The sequence below is a fragment of the Tubulanus polymorphus genome, chromosome 5, assembly GCF_964204645.1.
Source record: "Tubulanus polymorphus chromosome 5, tnTubPoly1.2, whole genome shotgun sequence".
In the NCBI taxonomy this organism is placed as follows: domain Eukaryota; kingdom Metazoa; phylum Nemertea; class Palaeonemertea; order Tubulaniformes; family Tubulanidae; genus Tubulanus; species Tubulanus polymorphus.
Window position 1 is genome coordinate 20,734,759 of NC_134029.1, and position 18,033 is coordinate 20,752,791.

The following is an 18,033-nucleotide window of genomic DNA, read 5'->3' on the forward strand; positions in this document are numbered from 1 at the left end:
GGATGATGATGCGCGGACTGCTAATTGAGCTTAGCGACTCGTGGAGTCTACGTCTATTGATGACCCACTGAGCCTTGCATCGCCGAATACACGGCCGTTACAGGATGGGAAAATCATTCACAACACTTGGGCCTAGCCGATTGTCGTTCACCGATCCCGATGATGCACGGGCTGGGGGATAGTCAACCAGACTGTGACCTCTTCGGCCGGCGCCGGCCAGCGGACCACAGACCCCAAGAAAAATTCATTATACACAATTACACGGTTTGTTAGATAGGACTTGTAGTGTACAACAGAAAATAGACTTAACAGGTGGCTTAAGACTTTTCTTATCAGCTATTCGTGTGCTGGTTCATAAAAAAAGAGGGCTGGAACGAACTTTAAAGGAGTACTCCGAATAAAGCAACTCTGGCACGCGAATATTTCGTGACTAACAAACATTCGGTTTTGTCTGCACTTCGTCCAACAAGTAGGAAGTGACAAGTCGATAGTACATGAATGTACAAGTACAAACTGAACCGATTTTACGATTGTTTACCTATCAACATTTGATGACAGGTGATATTTATCGTCGTGGGTGATTGTTCTTAAGTCAGTAGCTGTTTACTGGACCAATTTGGACGTCATGGCGACGACACCAATTGCCGTGCAACGCATGAGACGAGAGTTGAGCGAGGTGGTGTCAAGTCAGGAGGTAAGAAGAAAACTTCTAAATTTTGCTCCTGTGGCGTGCCTCACAAGCATTACGCTTCAAATTAACCCAACACGCTCCTCTAAATGTCTTCATGGTTTTAGTCCAGTAGTGTAACAATCTTTGGTATCTGTATTCGGTGTATTGAAAAAAATGGAAAGAATGCTGCCGAAAAATTCAATCGCCAAGATGGAATATTGGTTTTCAAGATCTACCTCACTCAACTGCTTTACTATCCTGGGTCAATATCTGCTGTTGATATTTCAGATGATGGACTGTAACATAAAAATAGCTTTATTGGAAAATGAGGAAATCACTGAACTAAAAGGATTTATCGGAGGCCCACCGGACACTCCTTACGAGGGCGCAAAATTCGAACTTAGAATCGTCATACCAGATACCTATCCATTTTATCCTCCAAAGGTAAAAAAATTCATCATATTGTAGACATTGTGAAAATGGATCGTTCATAGATAATTGCTGGCGCTTGTGCAAAATCTTCAGGACAATATTATATTTCTGACACCAATTCATCCTGATAATGACTCATCCCTACTCCAACCGCCCAGGACCCAGTTTTGTAGACCGGTATTACCTTTAACACGGGGGCTAACTAAATTGAAAATGAATTAAGTTAGCCCCCGGGTTAAAGGTAATACCAGTCTACCATACCATGTCCGGGTTTTGTGAAGAAAGGGTACATGAAATGCTCGGTCCGGTTTTATAGACTGGTATTACCTTTAACCCAGGGGCTAACTCAATTCATTTTCAATTAAGTTAGTCCCCGGGTTAAAGGTAATACCAGTCTGTAAAACCGGCCCCTGGAGTTAACGTACCTCGGAGAGCATTTTCGACCCTGTGAGATCTGAGGCAAGTGGATTGTACTGTACCAAATCATCCAGTCGCTTAGCGAATTATCAGGTTTACCATCAAATTACTAGATTTCGATGATTGGATTTTTTAAAGGTTCATATGTTTTGCTTCTATTTTTGGATGATCTTCTTTTGCAGATACATTTCGTCACGAAAATCTGGCACCCGAATATAAGTTCAGTTACCGGCGCCATATGCCTGGATATTCTCAAAGACCAGTGGTAATTGATATCTTCATGTTCACAGAAATTCATTTGCGTTCCATACTGCAGGGTCCCTACAACTCCTTGATTCCTTAAAAACTCCTAAACGAAAAATGCTCGTAAAGGTGCTTGAAACTCCTTTAATCTGAGCACAATGCCTGAGACAATTTTGAGAAATAGGCAATTTGGAATTAACATTAGATTGCGCCAAATTGATAGAGTTGAAACAAGCATTCTTTATCCAATTAGAAACATACGGTAGTTTGATAGTGTAACAGATAAAAATATGCTTACAAAGCGACTGAATTGACGGTTTACCGAAATAAACAGTATAGATTCAGGAAATTGGGATATGAAAATGGTACGGATGCTTCCTTGAAATTTTCTCCTTTAAAACTCGAAAACTCCTTATATCCAAGAAAGACTGATCTGTAGGGACCCTGTACAGGCTACTGAGAAACTCTTAGATAAAATTGATGTTAAAAGTCATGATTTCATTGATGAAAAATGGTCGAAAATATGATGTTTTTTGTAGGGCTGCTGCCATGACTTTACGCACCGTGCTCATATCATTACAAGCGCTACTCGCGGCTCCCGAACCGGACGATCCTCAGGATGCCGTCGTAGCAAAACAATACAAAGATAATTACCCTGCATTTGTACGAACAGCGAAACATTGGGCGCACGCTTACGCACAAGGTACCGTGACGTGCTGGACATGGGCATACAATTTTTCAGTCATCAATCAAAAAAGAGGGCAAATGTTAATTCTTAGTTGATAATAACATTGCATTAGATATAAGTGGTCAAAAGCGCTTGGCATACCTGACAAAGACTATTGTAGGCTATGAGATTGTTTTCTATTCTTTTTAGAGCTCCGAACAATATCAGAATACTCTCAAAATCAAAATTTCTAGTCCATTTTCAATCAAACTACTATTTTCGATGTCGAATTAATAAAAATCATAAAAATTGATTCTCTTGGTATGTTTCTACATAGTAATCTATGCACTTAACATAAGATTAGAAAATAGAAAATTACTCTCAGATATCAAATTACTCTCATTTTTGGCGAAAACTATAACAATTAGAGATATCAAGACGTAGTCTGGTCTGCATCAGTGAAACGGACCAAATATAGAAGCCCTGTTACATAAACATGTTGATGTATTGTTGGGTTGTAAAAAGTGAGCGAAATAGTTTTGACTTACTATTATTATTAATCATTTTGTAGAGCTTTTTATACCGGGTAATTTCCTATCACGATCGAATATTTTCAGGCCCAACCGTTGATACCGAATTCGATGAGAAGATAAACACTATAATAAGCATGGGATTTAAAGAGGTACTCAGTCAGTGATTCGTAATAAATTATACGGCATGTTTCCCGGGGTTCAGTTCCACAGTTGTGATTTAGATTTGACTCTGGAGTTAAAACATTGAAAATTAACTGATTTGAACTCAAAGTTAACTCCAACTCACAACTGTGAAACTGGGCCCAGTTTCTCATATCAAATGTGAGTTCCACAGTTTTTTCGGTTAAATTTGACTTTTGAGTTAAAACATTGAAAATTAACTGATTTTAACCCTAACTTACAACTGCGGAACCGAGCCCTGGACAAAATTCGGTTTTTGATACATTTGTTTTTTTTTTCCACGTTACAGAACGATGCGCGCGTCGCGTTATCGTCGAACGAATGGATACTACAGAAAGCGACTGAATCGTTGATAAGAAAATGATGACAGCTGCGATCTACGCGATCTAGGACATTGTTATTATCGGAATTACGTTTAACGATATATTGATCGAACACGTTTTGTACGCCGTACGGTGGGAGTCTTCAGTCGAACTGAACACCGACGACGAGACTTGCGTTATGAAGAAAACAAAAAAAAACATTGTTAAAATTAAACCTCATATCATAATTATTGATGATATTTAGAGTCTATAGCCAGTGATATAGGGTGATGGGTGTTGACAGGAGCAAGTATTAGACAGGATGCATCTACGCGTGTGTTATCGGTTGATTAGTGACTGATTTTGAATCCTCGTTTATTCCTGAACAGCCGCTGCTTATAGCCTGTCGTGGCCTGCCAGCAAATATCGCTTACAGCCTTTGTTAACGCCTTCGAATGAGAATTGTTATCATTGTATTGAAATTATATAGAACTTATGGTTGGTTACGTGTGAAAGCCCAACGCACACGACGCCGGGGAATCGTGGAAACGGAAACATTTTTCCAAGAAATTTGGTTTCGGAATCAACATTTCCGAGATCAACCATGTTTGCTTCTCTGTTGTATGCGTTGGGCTTTAAAGTCAAGGATGAACATGAAAAATCGAAACTAATTGTTGAGGGTGCGTGTAATTAGTCGAACCAGTTTGAGAAGCAATGTCTCTTTTATTTAGTCGGTAGAGGACATTAAAATCTAAATTTGAAGTTTAAACATTTTTGTGAAACCCAGCCTTAGATTATGCAATGTGTTTGAACAGATAAGACATCATATTTAAAAAGCAGCTATCTTTATCTATGACGCGAATACGATTTTCGAATCAGATATCACAGGAATCGGCGTTTTACTCAAATATTGATATAGTGTCGACCTGTAGTAAGTATTCCTATATCACAGCAACTATTGAAATTACAGTAGACTCTGCCTATAGCGATAACGGTCTCAATTCATTCAAACCAGTAGAACGATAAAAAGATTTTATGTCCCTTCTGTTTGTCGATGTGAAAAAAAATCCGAAAATCTATATCGTTATATGTAACTTGTAACATTTTGCTGGTCTCGGCGTTACCACAATAGGCAGAGTCTACTGTATTATAGTTCATGTGCAATAATCATTGAACAACATTTCAGCAAATTTTCCCGAAATTTATTTGATATTTCGCAGCATATCTTGGCGCTGTAAACCAACACTGGCATGCTTTGTGATAGCGCGCAGGCATTGCGTTCTCTCTATATCCTATCGCGCATCTTTCATAATGTCTCAGTCTGATTCTTTGTTTGTACATTTTTTCATATTGTAAATATACAATGCGGATATAGTTATATCATTATAATTAATATTATTGCCTGTTTTGTAGTAACGTATGTGTATAATTTAGTTTTTCTTTCCAGGCTTGTCGAGGTAAATAATTGTACATTGCGTATAAACTTCGCCTTTAGTAGTGTATTGACAATAAATAAAGGTTGCGCGTATACGGGGATGAAATCAGTTCTTCGGGTTCACAGTTCGTCCGCTTTCAAACGCATAAAGCGTCGGCTACTGTTTTACACCGTGTAAAATTCGTTATGTAAATGTTACTACACGTATATTATTTGTTAATTATTCATCGCGAATAACTGAAAGTCTGATTAGTGTTGAACCAATATCAATGAGTTTTATACGATGGTTTTCGATGTAGAATTGATTTGAGAATATTTTCAAATGTCGACAATTTGGCCTGGTAGTCTATTTTTATGTACATACGGTAATTTTTGCTGATTGTGTACAGCGCCAACGGGCAGTGTTTTTCGACTGTAATACTTCTTAAATACGATTTCGTTTATGTCTCAATCCAAAGCACAATTTACAGGTAGTCATTCACAAATCGTGACTAGTCAAGCTTCGTCGGGGCCTCATCTGATGGGCCCAGTCATACGTAGATATAAGTACCTCCTTTTACATTCAGTCGTGATCTCATCATCGATATAGATATTGAATCTGTTAAAAGATTCCCGAGCAGAAACTAAACTTCTATCATAAAAAGATTCCCCAGATCGACTTGTTACTTCACAGGTGGTGTCATTATTGTCTGTTTGTTTGGAGAAACATAACTACTATGCACTAATCGAATACATTGATACTCTAAAAAAAGGAATTTTTTTATGTATGATTTTATGATTTTTATTCATGCATCTCCAGTTCATGTATGATTTGCAGCTTCACGTTTACTTTTATTAGTTGTTTCCGGTATAAGAGAGATATACTGATATCTCTACTACGCTCCTTCACATCTTCTGTTTGACAAAAGCCTGTAGAATTCTGCTGCTGGAAATTGTAATAAAAATAAAAATTTCAAGTATTCTACTGATTTTTACTCAGTTTGATGGTCGTCATCCGTAAGAAATGGTGAATATGAATCCGAAATCTAAAAAATTAACTCAATACATTATTTGCGTGTATATTTATGATTTTATTTACAAACTTAGAATTCAAAAACGCTAACAAAGAGTAACCCCGAGTACATACAATTCAGCTACATGGATATATACATGTAGATGATAATTACAATCAGAATTTCAGCTGTTTTCTTTGATGAGTCCCATGATTCTATTCACCACTGTAGCTGGATCGACGATATATTTCTTGTTCGAAGGTTGTAACAATTCGTCGCAGAAAGCGTAAAGTTGTTCCTCTAGTTTTCGTTTCTCAGTTCTCGGTCGAGTATTATGCGAACGATTTCTCTTGTTCGAAAACCAGGCCGTTACTTGATTGACTTGGATTCCGCCGGCTAACGACATTTCTTGTTTATCGGTTTCCGTCGGGTACGGATTATCGCGGTGAATTTCGTACCAATTCGTCATAATCTGCACGGCTTGTTCCGGAAGAGGAGAGTTCTTTTGATGAGATGTATCGTTGTCTTTACGTCTTCGTTTAGCTTTGAGTTTCTTTCTCGGTTCAGTTTTGATGCTTGAAGCGTCGGAACTGGTGCTGATGTTCGAAGCGTTAGAACTGATGCTAATGTTCGAAGCACTAGAACTGGTGCTGATTCTGCTGCTATCACTGGTACCGTACGAACTGCTACTGACATCTGATCCCTGGTTCAGCGCTGGAGACATCCCGGATTGCTGTGGGTGATGAAACCATCTTGCTGTATCTATCGGCGATGGCATCTCTAGCGGTGCTGCTTGGTACGGTTGATACCTGGGTATCTGGTATGTTGGCGTAGACCACGCTTGCGGTACAGTCTGGTATTCTATATATGGCACGGATGATAACTCGGGCATCGTGTGGTACATAGTCTGTAACGGTGGTGTTTGACGTCCGTATCCACTGGTAAAACTTGCTGACATAGTTGAATACATGATTCTAGATGTGTATCACTTGAAGCAACTGATGAAACAAACCAAAAATCCTCTCTATTTAAAGCATTAGGCTCCTCCCATTGGAGTAAATGACACAATTGTCACTAATTAACCTTAGATCACTCAGTAGTAGGGTAACCTGCCTAATTAACTACCAATCAGTACTTTGTGCTAAGTGATCTAATACTTAATTAGGTTGTTAATTACTCCTAATCCGACTATAAATCACAGTTTTCCTCATTGAGTTCAAAGAAATTCACTCAAATGACTACATGAGTGATGGATGCTTTCCTTCAACTATCAACTAAGAAGCCAAATAAAGTTATACAATTTCATTTTTATTACATAACAAAAATAGTTTTCAACAATGCTTTTAGAATATCATAGTATAGTATACAGAGTATTGTGTAGTAAACATTAAAATTAAAATCAAATAACATGACCATGATTATTACAGAAATATTCAAACATTTTCAAATTTAATTGGTTATTGCTTCCACTGTCTCGCTAATCTAAAAATGCATTATTTAAAAATTGGTCAGACATAAAATTTACAACACAATGCTGCCCATAACAACTTATGTACAAAAACATGTATACAATTTACCAAATACATAAATCGTTAAAAACCTATAATGAATTTACATAGCTGCAGTTAGTTACCGAAAGACTTGTCATGTAATATTCGTCAATGTCGTATGTTTTTTACTTAAGCCTAGTCTACACTACGCTTGAAACACAGGTTCAGTGCATAGTTTAACGTAAGATCCGTTTTAGACCTTCTTGAAAAAGAAAACATTAAACCCACGTTTGCATCGAAAACCCTGGTTCAATGAGCCAGTGAGTGTAGATGTAGCTTTAGTAATAGCTTAGTATTTGAATGAAGAGGTTCGTCTTTCGAAATTATGGTTCACTATTTGAATGAAGAGGTTTGTCTTTCGCAAATATGGTTCACTATTTGAATGAAGAGGTTTGTCTTTCGCAAATATGGTTCACTATTTGAATGAAGAGGTTTGTCTTTCGCAAATATGGTTCACTATTTGAATGAAGAGGTTTGTCTTTCACAAATATGGTTCACTATTTGAATGAAGAGGTTTGTCTTTCGCAAATATGGTTCACTATTTGAATGAAGAGGTTCGTTTTTCACAAATATGGTTCACTATTTGAATGAAGAGGTTCGTCGTTCGCAAATATGGTTCACTATTTGAATGAAGAGGTTCGTCTTTCGCAAATATGGTTCACTATTTGAATGAAGAGGTTCGTTTTTCACAAATATGGTTCACTATTTGAATGAAGAGGTTTGTCTTTCGCAAATATGGTTCACTATTTGAATGAAGAGGTTTGTCTTTCACAAATATGGTTCACTATTTGAATGAAGAGGTTCGTCGTTCGCAAATATGGTTCACTATTTGAATGAAGAGGTTCGTTTTTAGCAAATATGGTTCACTATTTGAATGTAGAGTTTCGTCTTTCACAAATATGGTTCACTATTTGAATGAAGAGGTTCGTCGTTCGCAAATATGGTTCACTATTTGAATGAAGAGGTTCGTCGTTCGCAAATATGGTTCACTATTTGAATGAAGAGGTTTGTCTTTCGCAAATATGGTTCACTATTTGAATGAAGAGGTTTGTCTTTCACAAATATGGTTCACTATTTGAATGAAGAGGTTCGTCGTTCGCAAATATGGTTCACTATTTGAATGAAGAGGTTCGTTTTTAGCAAATATGGTTCACTATTTGAATGTAGAGTTTCGTCTTTCACAAATATGGTTCACTATTTGAATGAAGAGGTTCGTTTTTAGCAAATATGGTTCACTATTTGAATGATAAGGTTCGTCGTTCGTAAATATGGTTTCAATCAAATAGTAACTTTTAATAATCCATCATTGAGCTTTTGAAATCTGTTGAAAAATAAAAATCATAATCGAATACCAGTCCTAGCATAAATATACCAATCATGATCAGAAATAGTTTAACGTAACTTACTTGTATTTGGACGTCTTTAGGAAATTAAGAATAGCCGGTTTTACTTTAGGTATTCCGCCTCTACTGTGCAACCCTCTCCCGGTGATTATTGTCAGATGTCGTTTTCTCGTGCCAGGATTCTTGCTTATTTCTGAAAGTGATCACAATCAAAATCATAATGTTATCTGCATTATAAAGAAGCCCCACAGATGTCCATATACAGAAGAAATGAGTTTTTTTTGCAGAAAACAGTTGAGCAGGTTTTTTATCTCAGTAAGCAGCAAAGAATTGGAGCTATTCTTGAAGTTTGCATCAGCTAGATTATTTAAATCATTCCAGTTACAAACAGAGGAAGTCAATTGATTGAGCTATCATTCCATATTTATAAGCGTAGATAATACTTCGTAACTTCTAAGATTTTAAACTGCATGAAGGAGATTCGAAATGCAAGTTCAACTAACCTTCCGTTCGACAAGCGATAACATTTTTCAAAGCATCTACAGCTTCATTCGCATGCAACCCGTGCAAATCCAACTGATTCGTCTCATTCAAATTAGAATTCCTAGATGATCGATGAATAAATAAATTCAATTTCAGAAATAAAGTAGTAGAATGAAAATAAGGATACGCAAGTGTAAAATCTTCAATTCAAAAAAATTATTTTACTTCAATAACTGTATAGAGATTTTGAATTTTTCATTTAACTGAAAGTGACTAATCAATCAGTAATTAATGAAAATACAATAATTAATGATTGAATCTAGAAACCAAGTCACTAATTAATCTATTCATCTATATTAAACAGTTTACATTCAAATCATTAGTTAAGCTTATTAACCACAAATCAGTCTCATTCAAATGAGTTGTTGTAAATCATATTCAAAACCATGGGCAATTACCGGGCCAGTTCGCCCTGGGATGATTGAATGAGGAAACGGTGCGCTACTATTTCAGCAGTTTCACAATTTTCACGTACGTATACACGTATGACCACTACGTACCTGTATTGCATTATGCTTTCAGATGCGCGTCTGTTCGCCTCTTGAAATTTCTCGTTATGACGATGACCCTTAAAATCAGAAATGATAAAATCTTAGAAATGATTTCGAATACCATCTAGCTGCGATGTTGAATTCAGATATGTGAGAATCTTCCGCGTCAAACTACACAGTACACCAACTACCTGTTGTGAATAGAATGCTGCAACTTGTTTTTGCCCGTTTCTATAAGCCGTCTGCGCTTTCTGGAAACATTCATGCCACAGTTTGTAATGTAAAGTTGCTTCGGCGCGAAAGTCGATGTAATCCGGTTCTTCGTATTCCTGATAGATGTGCATCTCTTCTTCATCAGCCCCTGTCCTCTCACCCATATACTACAACACACCAGAAACAAAATTGATGCGCAATTTAACAACGGTTCTCGGGCTCAGGCTCAAATCTGGAACTCTGAAATCCAATTTTCGATACGTTGTATTTAGGGCCAAAGGGCTAAATTTTTTAAAATTTCGACCCTGTTCTTCAGTTATGAGGTCATCTTCAAGGTCATGTCGCTGAAAAACAGTTTTTAGTGCCTAGTTTTGATGGTAGGTGGTGCCCTGGACCAATTCTTTGCAACTAGCCCCCCATACTAACATTATACCCAAGTTTCTTCAAGATCGACCATCTATTAATGAAGCTAAATCGCTGAAAGACAGACAGCACAAAAATAAGGCTTTCGTAAAATAAGCCCAAGAACCAATAAATTATGCAGAGGTCAGACAGACATGCAAAAAGTTGTACAATATCAACAGCTACCAGTATACAAAATCAAAATAGCTGAGAGAAAATATACTCTTTCAGTCAAACCAAGAACGTGATGATGAGGTTGAATGGAATTTACCTACCGCAATTTCAATACCTTGGGATTTGTTTCTGAACTTACTTCACTTTTGAGGCTTTCTTGTTGAGCTTGTCTTATTAAATCTTGTTCATACTGCAGCAAGCATTCCTCTTTAACTATTGTATCATTCGTCAAATCCATTCCGCACGATAGTTTAATAGCCTGAACGGTCGGACCCAAAGCATGACTGTAAACGTGAACATAGTCGGAAATCTAATTACCGGAAACTCAGCGAATACTGTTACCGGTTACCTGAGCTGTTTGAAACAAAACGTACTTGTTAGCCTGGTAGATTTCATCCAAATCTTCCTGGTCGATTTTCGGAAAGGTTTCATACAGTTTTTGTCGTTTCAATTTTGTAGCTAAAGTTTCTCCCGACAAACTACGCGCGATTCCACGAGATTTTATCTACCGGTAAAAAGTTTTTTTTTTTTTTATTAATAAATTGAAAAATTACACTTCGAATTCTTGAGATTCAAAATCAACTCGATTCAATTCTTCAACTCACATAATCCTCTTTAGTTAGTTCTAAAGCCATCTGTTCGTCCATGATATGCTGAAATTGAGAACCTGATTGACTTTTCGATGATGTAGCAGCGCTACTAATTTTCAGGGGAATAACACCAGCTAAAGTCGGCGTGATATTACTTTTTGTAGTTGCTGAAGTTGTTAATCTTTGCAGCTTTGCCAACTTATCCTCTTCTGCTTGTAGTTTCTGAGCTAGCTCTCCATCTAAATGGATAACAAGTTAAAGGTTAAAGACTTGAAGCTTGTATTCATTTGGGATTGAAATTAAGTAATACCAGAGGCCATCCTTATATATTGGAAAAAAGACAATGCCATATGAACTTTAGATCAAAATAATCTACTAATAGAATAGTTAACTACTGGGACACTCTGCCTACTGAAGTTGTGGAAGCACTGTCTGTGAATTCATTCAAGACTTGACAATTATTGGAAAGATTACGAACTGAAAACTAACTTTAAACTATATAGACACTAACGATACCTCAGCAATATTGAGCATTAACTTTAATTTAACAACTGTGTATCGTTAAACAGTGTTTTAGGATCGCCAAAGCGGTCCATCGCTTGATTTTACTGATGCCGTTACTGCTACTGAATATGACTTACCTTTTTGGATCAGCTCATTAATTTCATTCTCTTCGTTAACAAACGTCTCTCTAATTGACTTTGACCACGCTCTGTGGAGCTGACGGGCAAAACTTTGCGACATTTTCACGCATAGGTCTTCCGTGCTCAGTGAACCTGCCGATGAATATGTACAGACTTTTAACACGTAGCGGTATGTTTGAGATACGGCGGTACTAAAAATCATTTTCAAAGTAGTTACCTGGGTTGATATGAAATCCAACAGGTCCAAAGAATTCCATTAATTTTCGGGCAGTTTGTGGGTCTAAATGTAATTCTAAAGAAAACTCTCCACCACTAGTTCGTGGTAATCCTGGATCCTTGTAATCCACTGAACCAGCATTATTGTGATATGCACTACTCAAACAAGGATCTGGGAGTCGTCCACTGAAAGATGGCTTTTCTTGCGAATAATCATCAACTTTATCGGGTTGCAGAATGATATTTTGGTGTTTCGCAGAATTTCTACGTTCTGGTGTCACATTTCCGCGATGATCTTGTAACTTATCGAGGGAATGAGATCGCGCTGTGAGTCGATCCACTGATTCCCTTAAAGGTGTACTTCCACGAGAATATTGTCCGTACAATTTTCCGTTGTGCTTTGGAGTAGCGGGTGAATGCTCTGATGATTTCATCAACTCTAATCCTTCAACAGAAACAACTGGTAATGAAGCCATCTTGTCACTGGGAGACAAATCTTCAATCTGTGACGAGGTTTCTAATCTGATAGCCGGATTACAGTCATTATATTCAATAGCTGAGTCTAGCAATAAATCCACAGCCCATTCCGCATTTGAATCACACTTGATGAGTAAATCTAGAAGGTCAGCCTCGGTGATATGTGGAAAGACACTTTTTAAGAATATCAGCTTCGACTCGTTCGATTCAATCAAAAGATCATCGGTCGAACAGCTTTTATCGAAAGTGGCTCTATTACAAACGGATGGCGATCGTGGATAATCGTTACACGAGTACGCTTCATCGGAAAACGCGACGTTTAAGTTTCGACTCGGCGAAACAATTGGAAGACCGTGGTTCGATGATTTTCCAGCTAGTATACGATAAACCAGAGCGAAATCTTCAGGGGCGGTAAAAACATTGGCATCTTTGGTTGAAATTACAGGAGTATCAACCATCGAGCTGATTGGTATTATATTAGAAGCGTTGGTAGTCATCGGTTGGAAGCCTAATGTAGACCAGTCAGGAGATGGACACTGGAACAATCCGCTCGGAAGATCAATTTCATCTTTTCTTTTTGACTTTCTGCGTGGAGTACGTCTTTGTTTAGGGGATTCACTGTTCATATTTTCCTTCTGATCAGTCTTTTGATGAGTCCAAGTGGCCCATCCGTCTGATTGTGATTCCGGGATTTCATTTACCTGCGACTTTGTTTCATCAACTCCTTTCCAATACTGCGCTTCACTAAAATCTCTGTAGCTCTTCACACTAGTTGATTCCTCGATCCAAAAATATTCCTCTGGCACCCAGATTTCATTTTTCGAGTTCTCATTTGAAACTGGACTTTCAACAATAATATCAGATTGAAGGCTAGAATCTTCCTTTATCTCGGTTCTTTTCACTTCTATAATCTCGATATCCTCCTTCGCTGTTGCAATTTCTCCATATTCATCTTTTACAGCATCTCTCTGCTTGCTATAATTCACATCTCTATCATTTTCCCCTTCTGTGTCTTTCCTATCTTTTTCTATCAAATCTTTTTTGATCTCAAATTCAACCGGATCAACTTTATGACTTTCGTCGGATATGTCGTCAATTTCTACAGTACTGTCTTCTTCGATAATTACGTCATCATCCTCGGAATCATCATCATCGTACTGTTGTACAAGCTGGAGTCCAAGTGATGTTGGCACAATCAGAGAAATCTTCTTTCCACTTGACTCATCATCATTCTTATCAGATTCACTTGCAGTCACATTCTGCTCAATCGAATAATTAGATACAATCTCTCCTTCAATTTCTACAGACCCTTCAGTTGCTTTGATGTCAGTAGCTGAAGGTTTTTTACTTTCATGGGAAACTTCAAAGCCCGGTGCAGTATTATTTGAAGACGACAAAATTTGATGTGAGCTTGTGTCTAGCTGATTAGTCTCTTGGCATACTTCATCACACTCTGCATCATAATATAAACTTATTTCATCTGCTTGACTTTCTTCCGAACTGTCAACCTCTAAACACGGCTTTACTTCCGGATCTACAGAAATATTATCCGGAAGATCTTCCTTTTTAGTAGCACCAGCGTTTGTTTCTACATCTGGACTAATCGATTCATCACAAACATTCACAGCATCTGTAAGGCTTGCATTTTCTTCACAAGTTACAAATGATTCAAAACTCGATCGAACAGATCCCTCTTGAGCTAACAATTTGCTTTTGTCGAATATAAAATCATCTACAGGTGCAATCACAGCATCATCCTTTTCGAAACTTATCCCAGCAGATTCTAAAGCAACAGTAGCGGACACATCATCAGGTAGTTCCGCAGATTGTACCGGTTTCGCAATATCTCTAGCAACCTCATCACTGGATAACGAACAACTATCGAGCACAATAATATCATCCTCTTCCGCAGTAGTTGATACACTTTTAATTTCATCGAAACTCTTCGAGGGCTCGTCTCGCGATATATCATCGGAATTTTCAATGCTGCGTTTGTCATCCGTAGTTTTAAGATTTTCCTCAGCAGCAATATGGTTTCTATCAGGGGGACAATTTATCGTTTTTCTAAAGCAAATAGATACAGAAATGTTGTCTGAGTTAAGATGCATTCTCATAGATGCACTATATCTTGAGGAAAGCATATTACCTGTGCTTGGGAAATGCGGTAACTTTTGCTGATGTAGAACTCTTTTTAATAAGCGGCATTCCAAGGATCGATTCAACAGTTACATTATGATCATACAGCCACACCATCCTCTGTATTGTCATTTTATCAACACCGTGAGAGTTCAATCTAAAACAACAGTTATCAACAGTATAAGACTAGAAATGACTATGACTGTTTCATCTCGTATAACCTCAACTTACCTGGCTAATTCCTTTGGTTTGAACTTCCATGGTGTATTTGGTTCAACTAATTCGACGTGATAGCCATTTTTCACTCCCTAAAGTGATTAAAGTATATCGTAATCAAAGGAGCTCTTTGAATCATGAGTTAAATACCGTAATTGAAAATGAACTACACAACCATTCGAGTGGTTTCTGAGCTACAAACCTATCATTGAAATCAAAAATACATACCATGTCTACATAAGACTTCATCTCCCAAGCTTTAACATTAGTGTTATCAATGATGACTGGTGATGTCCTCTTTAGAAAGGCTTTTTGTGCTAAAAGAAACACAATATTTCGCCTATGATGATAATACACCAGGTTTCCATTTTGTGTCTATCTATCCTATAGCCTTATAGCAAGTAGGCCTATCAGTAAATACTTACCACGTCGCTGATTCCACTCATGAGCTTCACTGAGTTTCTCGCGATCATAGCTATAAGTTCCATTATCAGTCATAAAATAATCATCCGTAGATAAAACTACTCCATTAAACTGCAATGACCTACAAGAAATGAATACACAAAACAAAGTTAGTATCAGGCCTTACAATTTTGTTTGCCTAAAGATATGTCCTATAGGCCTATAGCGCGTACCTTGCTAGAGTAGATTTTCCACTTCCAGGACAACCCCTCATCATTATCAAGACGAATTTCTTATTCTTCAACAAACCAGCTACTTTTTCAATCAGACGTTTTTTGTACATATCATTATTGGCATCTTTTCTGTTCGATATCGTACGCGAATTCATCGTCGGTTGTTCTTTCATCTTTCCAGCTAACGACGCGAAACTTCTTTTAGGCATTTGCCCAAAATTATTCGTATATTTTTGGTGATAGAGACTCGGTTTCAATATGGTGGGAGGATTGAAGAATGGTGCTTTTTCAGACGAATGCTTTCTATCTGGACGAGATGCGGTTTGAAATGTGGGGACGATGAAATCATTGTGATTTCCTGATGGTCGAGGCACAAAAGCAGGTGCATCAATGGAAAGACTCGCTTTTGAAATTTCTTGCGGAGGAGTTGAGCTGGTTTCGATCTCAGTAAGTTGTTGTGAAGAATTTGAATGTGAGCTATTCTTCTTGAAGTTTGCATCAGTTGAATTTTTTAAGTCATCACAGTTAGAAACAGAGGAAGCAAATACTTTCTCTCCCTCGCACACCGGTAAAGGTTTTGCTTGAGAAACGCGCTGTTCTTTTCCGTTACTGCAAGCGGTATTTTGAGAGAAAATTGGGGAAACCTCAACAAATTCGATAGTAGTGGAAAGGGAAGATCCAATTTCCCCACTAGAAACGGCAGAAGAATTTTCAACCGAAGGCAAATCGATTTCCCGTTCTAGTTCATTGTTTGTTTGTTCATTCCTGCAGTGGTCTGAAGAACCGAGAACTGAATTCAGAGAATCCATATTGACCAGTCGTTGAAGCGGTGGCGGACCTTTCAAAACATCTCCAACGTCATTAGTAAATGGCTCGGCTGAATAAAAAGTTGCCTTTTCTCCAACAGGTTTAGATTTCGATACATTTTTCAAACCATCAAGAGAAGAATTCAACGGAGAAGATTTAGAAGAAGACTGTTCAGTCATAATTAAGGGATTGTAAGTGATTTTAGCACTTTTCTCTGCAATAGGTGCAGACTTCTTTCCACGAACAACATTTTTTCGTGCTCCAAGATTGAGACAATCCTCCTTACCAGAAGATGGCTGGTTTGAACTCAACGAATCACGAAGCGGAAACGCACCGCTATCATCTTCATATTGTAAACTCTGGGTGTATTCTTCACCGGGTGATTCATTGATAGGCCGTTGAATCTCCGCTGCATTCGATTTTGGGGCAGCTGAACTTCCATTCCCCACTGACTGAATTACTTCTGTCTGTTGTTGATCTGTACTCATCAATGCCGTGTAGTCTAGATCAAATTCGTCATTTTCGAAATAATAACTATCGATGTAGCCACAACCGAAATTTTGTTCGTTACCGACCAAAGACGAGATATCGTCATTTTGTCCGGGTAGGATTGCAGAAACGCTATTGGTCATAGTAGAACTTGCATTAATCGGTGAAGATTTATAGAAATTTGACGCGATGGATTTCAGAGAAATTCTATCATCATCAAGGGATGGCTCTGTGATTCTCGACGGCTGTTCTCCGGTCATATTGAACAATGCATCCAAAGTGTTTTCAACTACAGAAAAAAATGAACAGTGAGCTAGATTTGTAACTGAACTATTCATTATTTTCTGTAGGGCTGCCTAATGAATCTTAACATTTTGATATTTGTCAAGCTTGGTTTTCATCTTTTCGGCTTTCTAATTTGTGGGACTTGGGAATCATAATTCATTTGAGACACAGTGTAAATATCTACCTCGTAATTATGAAATGGGGTTAAAAGCTTAAATTAGGGCCTAACTGGAACAGTTTCGCAAAGTCAAGTTCATTGAGATAAATCGCTATATTCTAAATACGAAACCCTAATATTTGGCCTACATGGTGCACAAACCACATTGTTTCTGAGGATAATCAATTATATGCATCTGCACGTTTTTCATGCATGATGATGGGATTGTTGATTAATTAATTGGTGTATTCAATTAGTTAATTTAATCAATTAACCTAATTATGATGGGTTACCTTGCCAGTTGTATTCCGAAAGGACAATTTGAATGACTTCGGGATCTATTTGACCGTGAAACATTTCCTTAACTTGTTGAAAAATACGATCTCGATCCAGTGGTCCAACCACGTCCACGGTGGTAGTTGTTGTTGTTGAAGAATTTGGCCATGCTGAGGATTTTACACCCGTTGAACTAATATCTAATCGTTCTCTCTTCTTTCTCGGCATGATGTGCTTTTCTACTTTCGATTTCTGTAGCTGTCAGGCGAATAAACGAAGCGTGACTGTCACGAATTTCATGGTAAACAATTTGAAATGTTGCTCTGGGATTCTCATTTCCTGGTTCGGTTCTTTTTTATTAACCTTGCTAAAGGAGGAATGCTCCGACTTACGTGCCAGTGTCTACGCTGCAATTAATACGGAAATATTTGATGAAAGCCGCTCTGTGATTGGCTGAAGCTCCAGACATCCTAAATACATTTTGTTACGAAAAAGACAAGAAAAAGAGTTTTCTTTGG

The 18,033-nt window shown here is 37.8% G+C and overlaps 3 protein-coding genes across 4 annotated transcripts; 1 reads left to right on the top strand and 2 right to left on the bottom strand.

Moving 5' to 3' along the window:
• Window positions 1-459: 459 nt before the first annotated feature.
• LOC141905539 (ubiquitin-conjugating enzyme E2-22 kDa-like) lies at window positions 460-5,838 on the top strand. Its single transcript, XM_074794433.1, has 6 exons — window positions 460-694; window positions 959-1,114; window positions 1,702-1,784; window positions 2,302-2,465; window positions 3,047-3,111; window positions 3,432-5,838. The coding sequence occupies exons 1-6, from the start codon at window positions 626-628 to the stop codon at window positions 3,504-3,506; spliced, it is 612 nt and encodes a 203-aa protein (XP_074650534.1). The 5' UTR covers window positions 460-625; the 3' UTR covers window positions 3,507-5,838.
• Window positions 5,839-7,218: 1,380 nt separating this feature from the next.
• On the bottom strand, window positions 7,219-16,449 carry LOC141905526 (NEDD4-binding protein 2-like). Of its 2 annotated transcripts, XM_074794404.1 has the most exons (15): window positions 15,502-16,448; window positions 15,292-15,410; window positions 15,095-15,183; window positions 14,882-14,958; window positions 14,661-14,807; window positions 12,039-14,578; window positions 11,819-11,953; window positions 11,193-11,416; window positions 10,962-11,092; window positions 10,727-10,871; window positions 9,990-10,178; window positions 9,808-9,875; window positions 9,268-9,368; window positions 8,828-8,957; window positions 7,219-8,742 (listed from the first exon to the last, which is right to left on the bottom strand). In XM_074794404.1, exons 1-15 carry the CDS (start codon window positions 16,308-16,310, stop codon window positions 8,700-8,702), a joined length of 4,947 nt encoding a protein of 1,648 aa, XP_074650505.1. In that variant the 5' UTR covers window positions 16,311-16,448; the 3' UTR covers window positions 7,219-8,699. The 2 variants fall into 2 exon arrangements, with proteins under 2 accessions (XP_074650505.1, XP_074650506.1); XM_074794405.1 differs by lacking the exons at window positions 7,219-8,742; window positions 8,828-8,957; window positions 9,268-9,368; ... (1 more) ...; window positions 9,990-10,178; window positions 10,962-11,092 and having other exon boundaries at window positions 10,810-10,941; window positions 15,502-16,449.
• Window positions 16,343-17,844, bottom strand: LOC141906303 (uncharacterized). The gene is made up of 3 exons (XM_074795551.1): window positions 17,533-17,844; window positions 16,425-17,086; window positions 16,343-16,378 (listed from the first exon to the last, which is right to left on the bottom strand). The coding sequence occupies exons 1-3, from the start codon at window positions 17,741-17,743 to the stop codon at window positions 16,343-16,345; spliced, it is 909 nt and encodes a 302-aa protein (XP_074651652.1). The 5' UTR covers window positions 17,744-17,844.
• Between the last annotated feature and the right edge of the window lie 189 nt (window positions 17,845-18,033).

What these genes read in the sequence shown, in the direction of transcription:
- LOC141905526 (XM_074794404.1), bottom strand. Translation starts at nt 16,310, where the DNA reads ATGGATTCTCTGAATTCAGTTCTCGGTTCTTCAGACCACTGCAGGAAT. An exon ending in ACCGCATTTCCCAAGCACAG is followed by an intron (nt 14,579 to 14,660) that starts GTAATATGCTTT and finishes TATTTGCTTTAG; the next exon opens with AAAAACGATAAATTGTCCCC. An exon ending in TATCGCTTGTCGAACGGAAG is followed by an intron (nt 8,958 to 9,267) that starts GTTAGTTGAACT and finishes GATCACTTTCAG; the next exon opens with AAATAAGCAAGAATCCTGGC.
- LOC141905539 (XM_074794433.1), top strand. Translation starts at nt 626, where the DNA reads ATGGCGACGACACCAATTGCCGTGCAACGCATGAGACGAGAGTTGAGC. An exon ending in GGCGCACGCTTACGCACAAG is followed by an intron (nt 2,466 to 3,046) that starts GTACCGTGACGT and finishes GAATATTTTCAG; the next exon opens with GCCCAACCGTTGATACCGAA. An exon ending in TAAGCATGGGATTTAAAGAG is followed by an intron (nt 3,112 to 3,431) that starts GTACTCAGTCAG and finishes TCCACGTTACAG; the next exon opens with AACGATGCGCGCGTCGCGTT.
- LOC141906303 (XM_074795551.1), bottom strand. Translation starts at nt 17,743, where the DNA reads ATGCCGAGAAAGAAGAGAGAACGATTAGATATTAGTTCAACGGGTGTA. An exon ending in TTCGGAATACAACTGGCAAG is followed by an intron (nt 17,087 to 17,532) that starts GTAACCCATCAT and finishes TTTTTTCTGTAG; the next exon opens with TTGAAAACACTTTGGATGCA. An exon ending in CTCTTGATGGTTTGAAAAAT is followed by an intron (nt 16,379 to 16,424) that starts GTATCGAAATCT and finishes CTTTTTATTCAG; the next exon opens with CCGAGCCATTTACTAATGAC.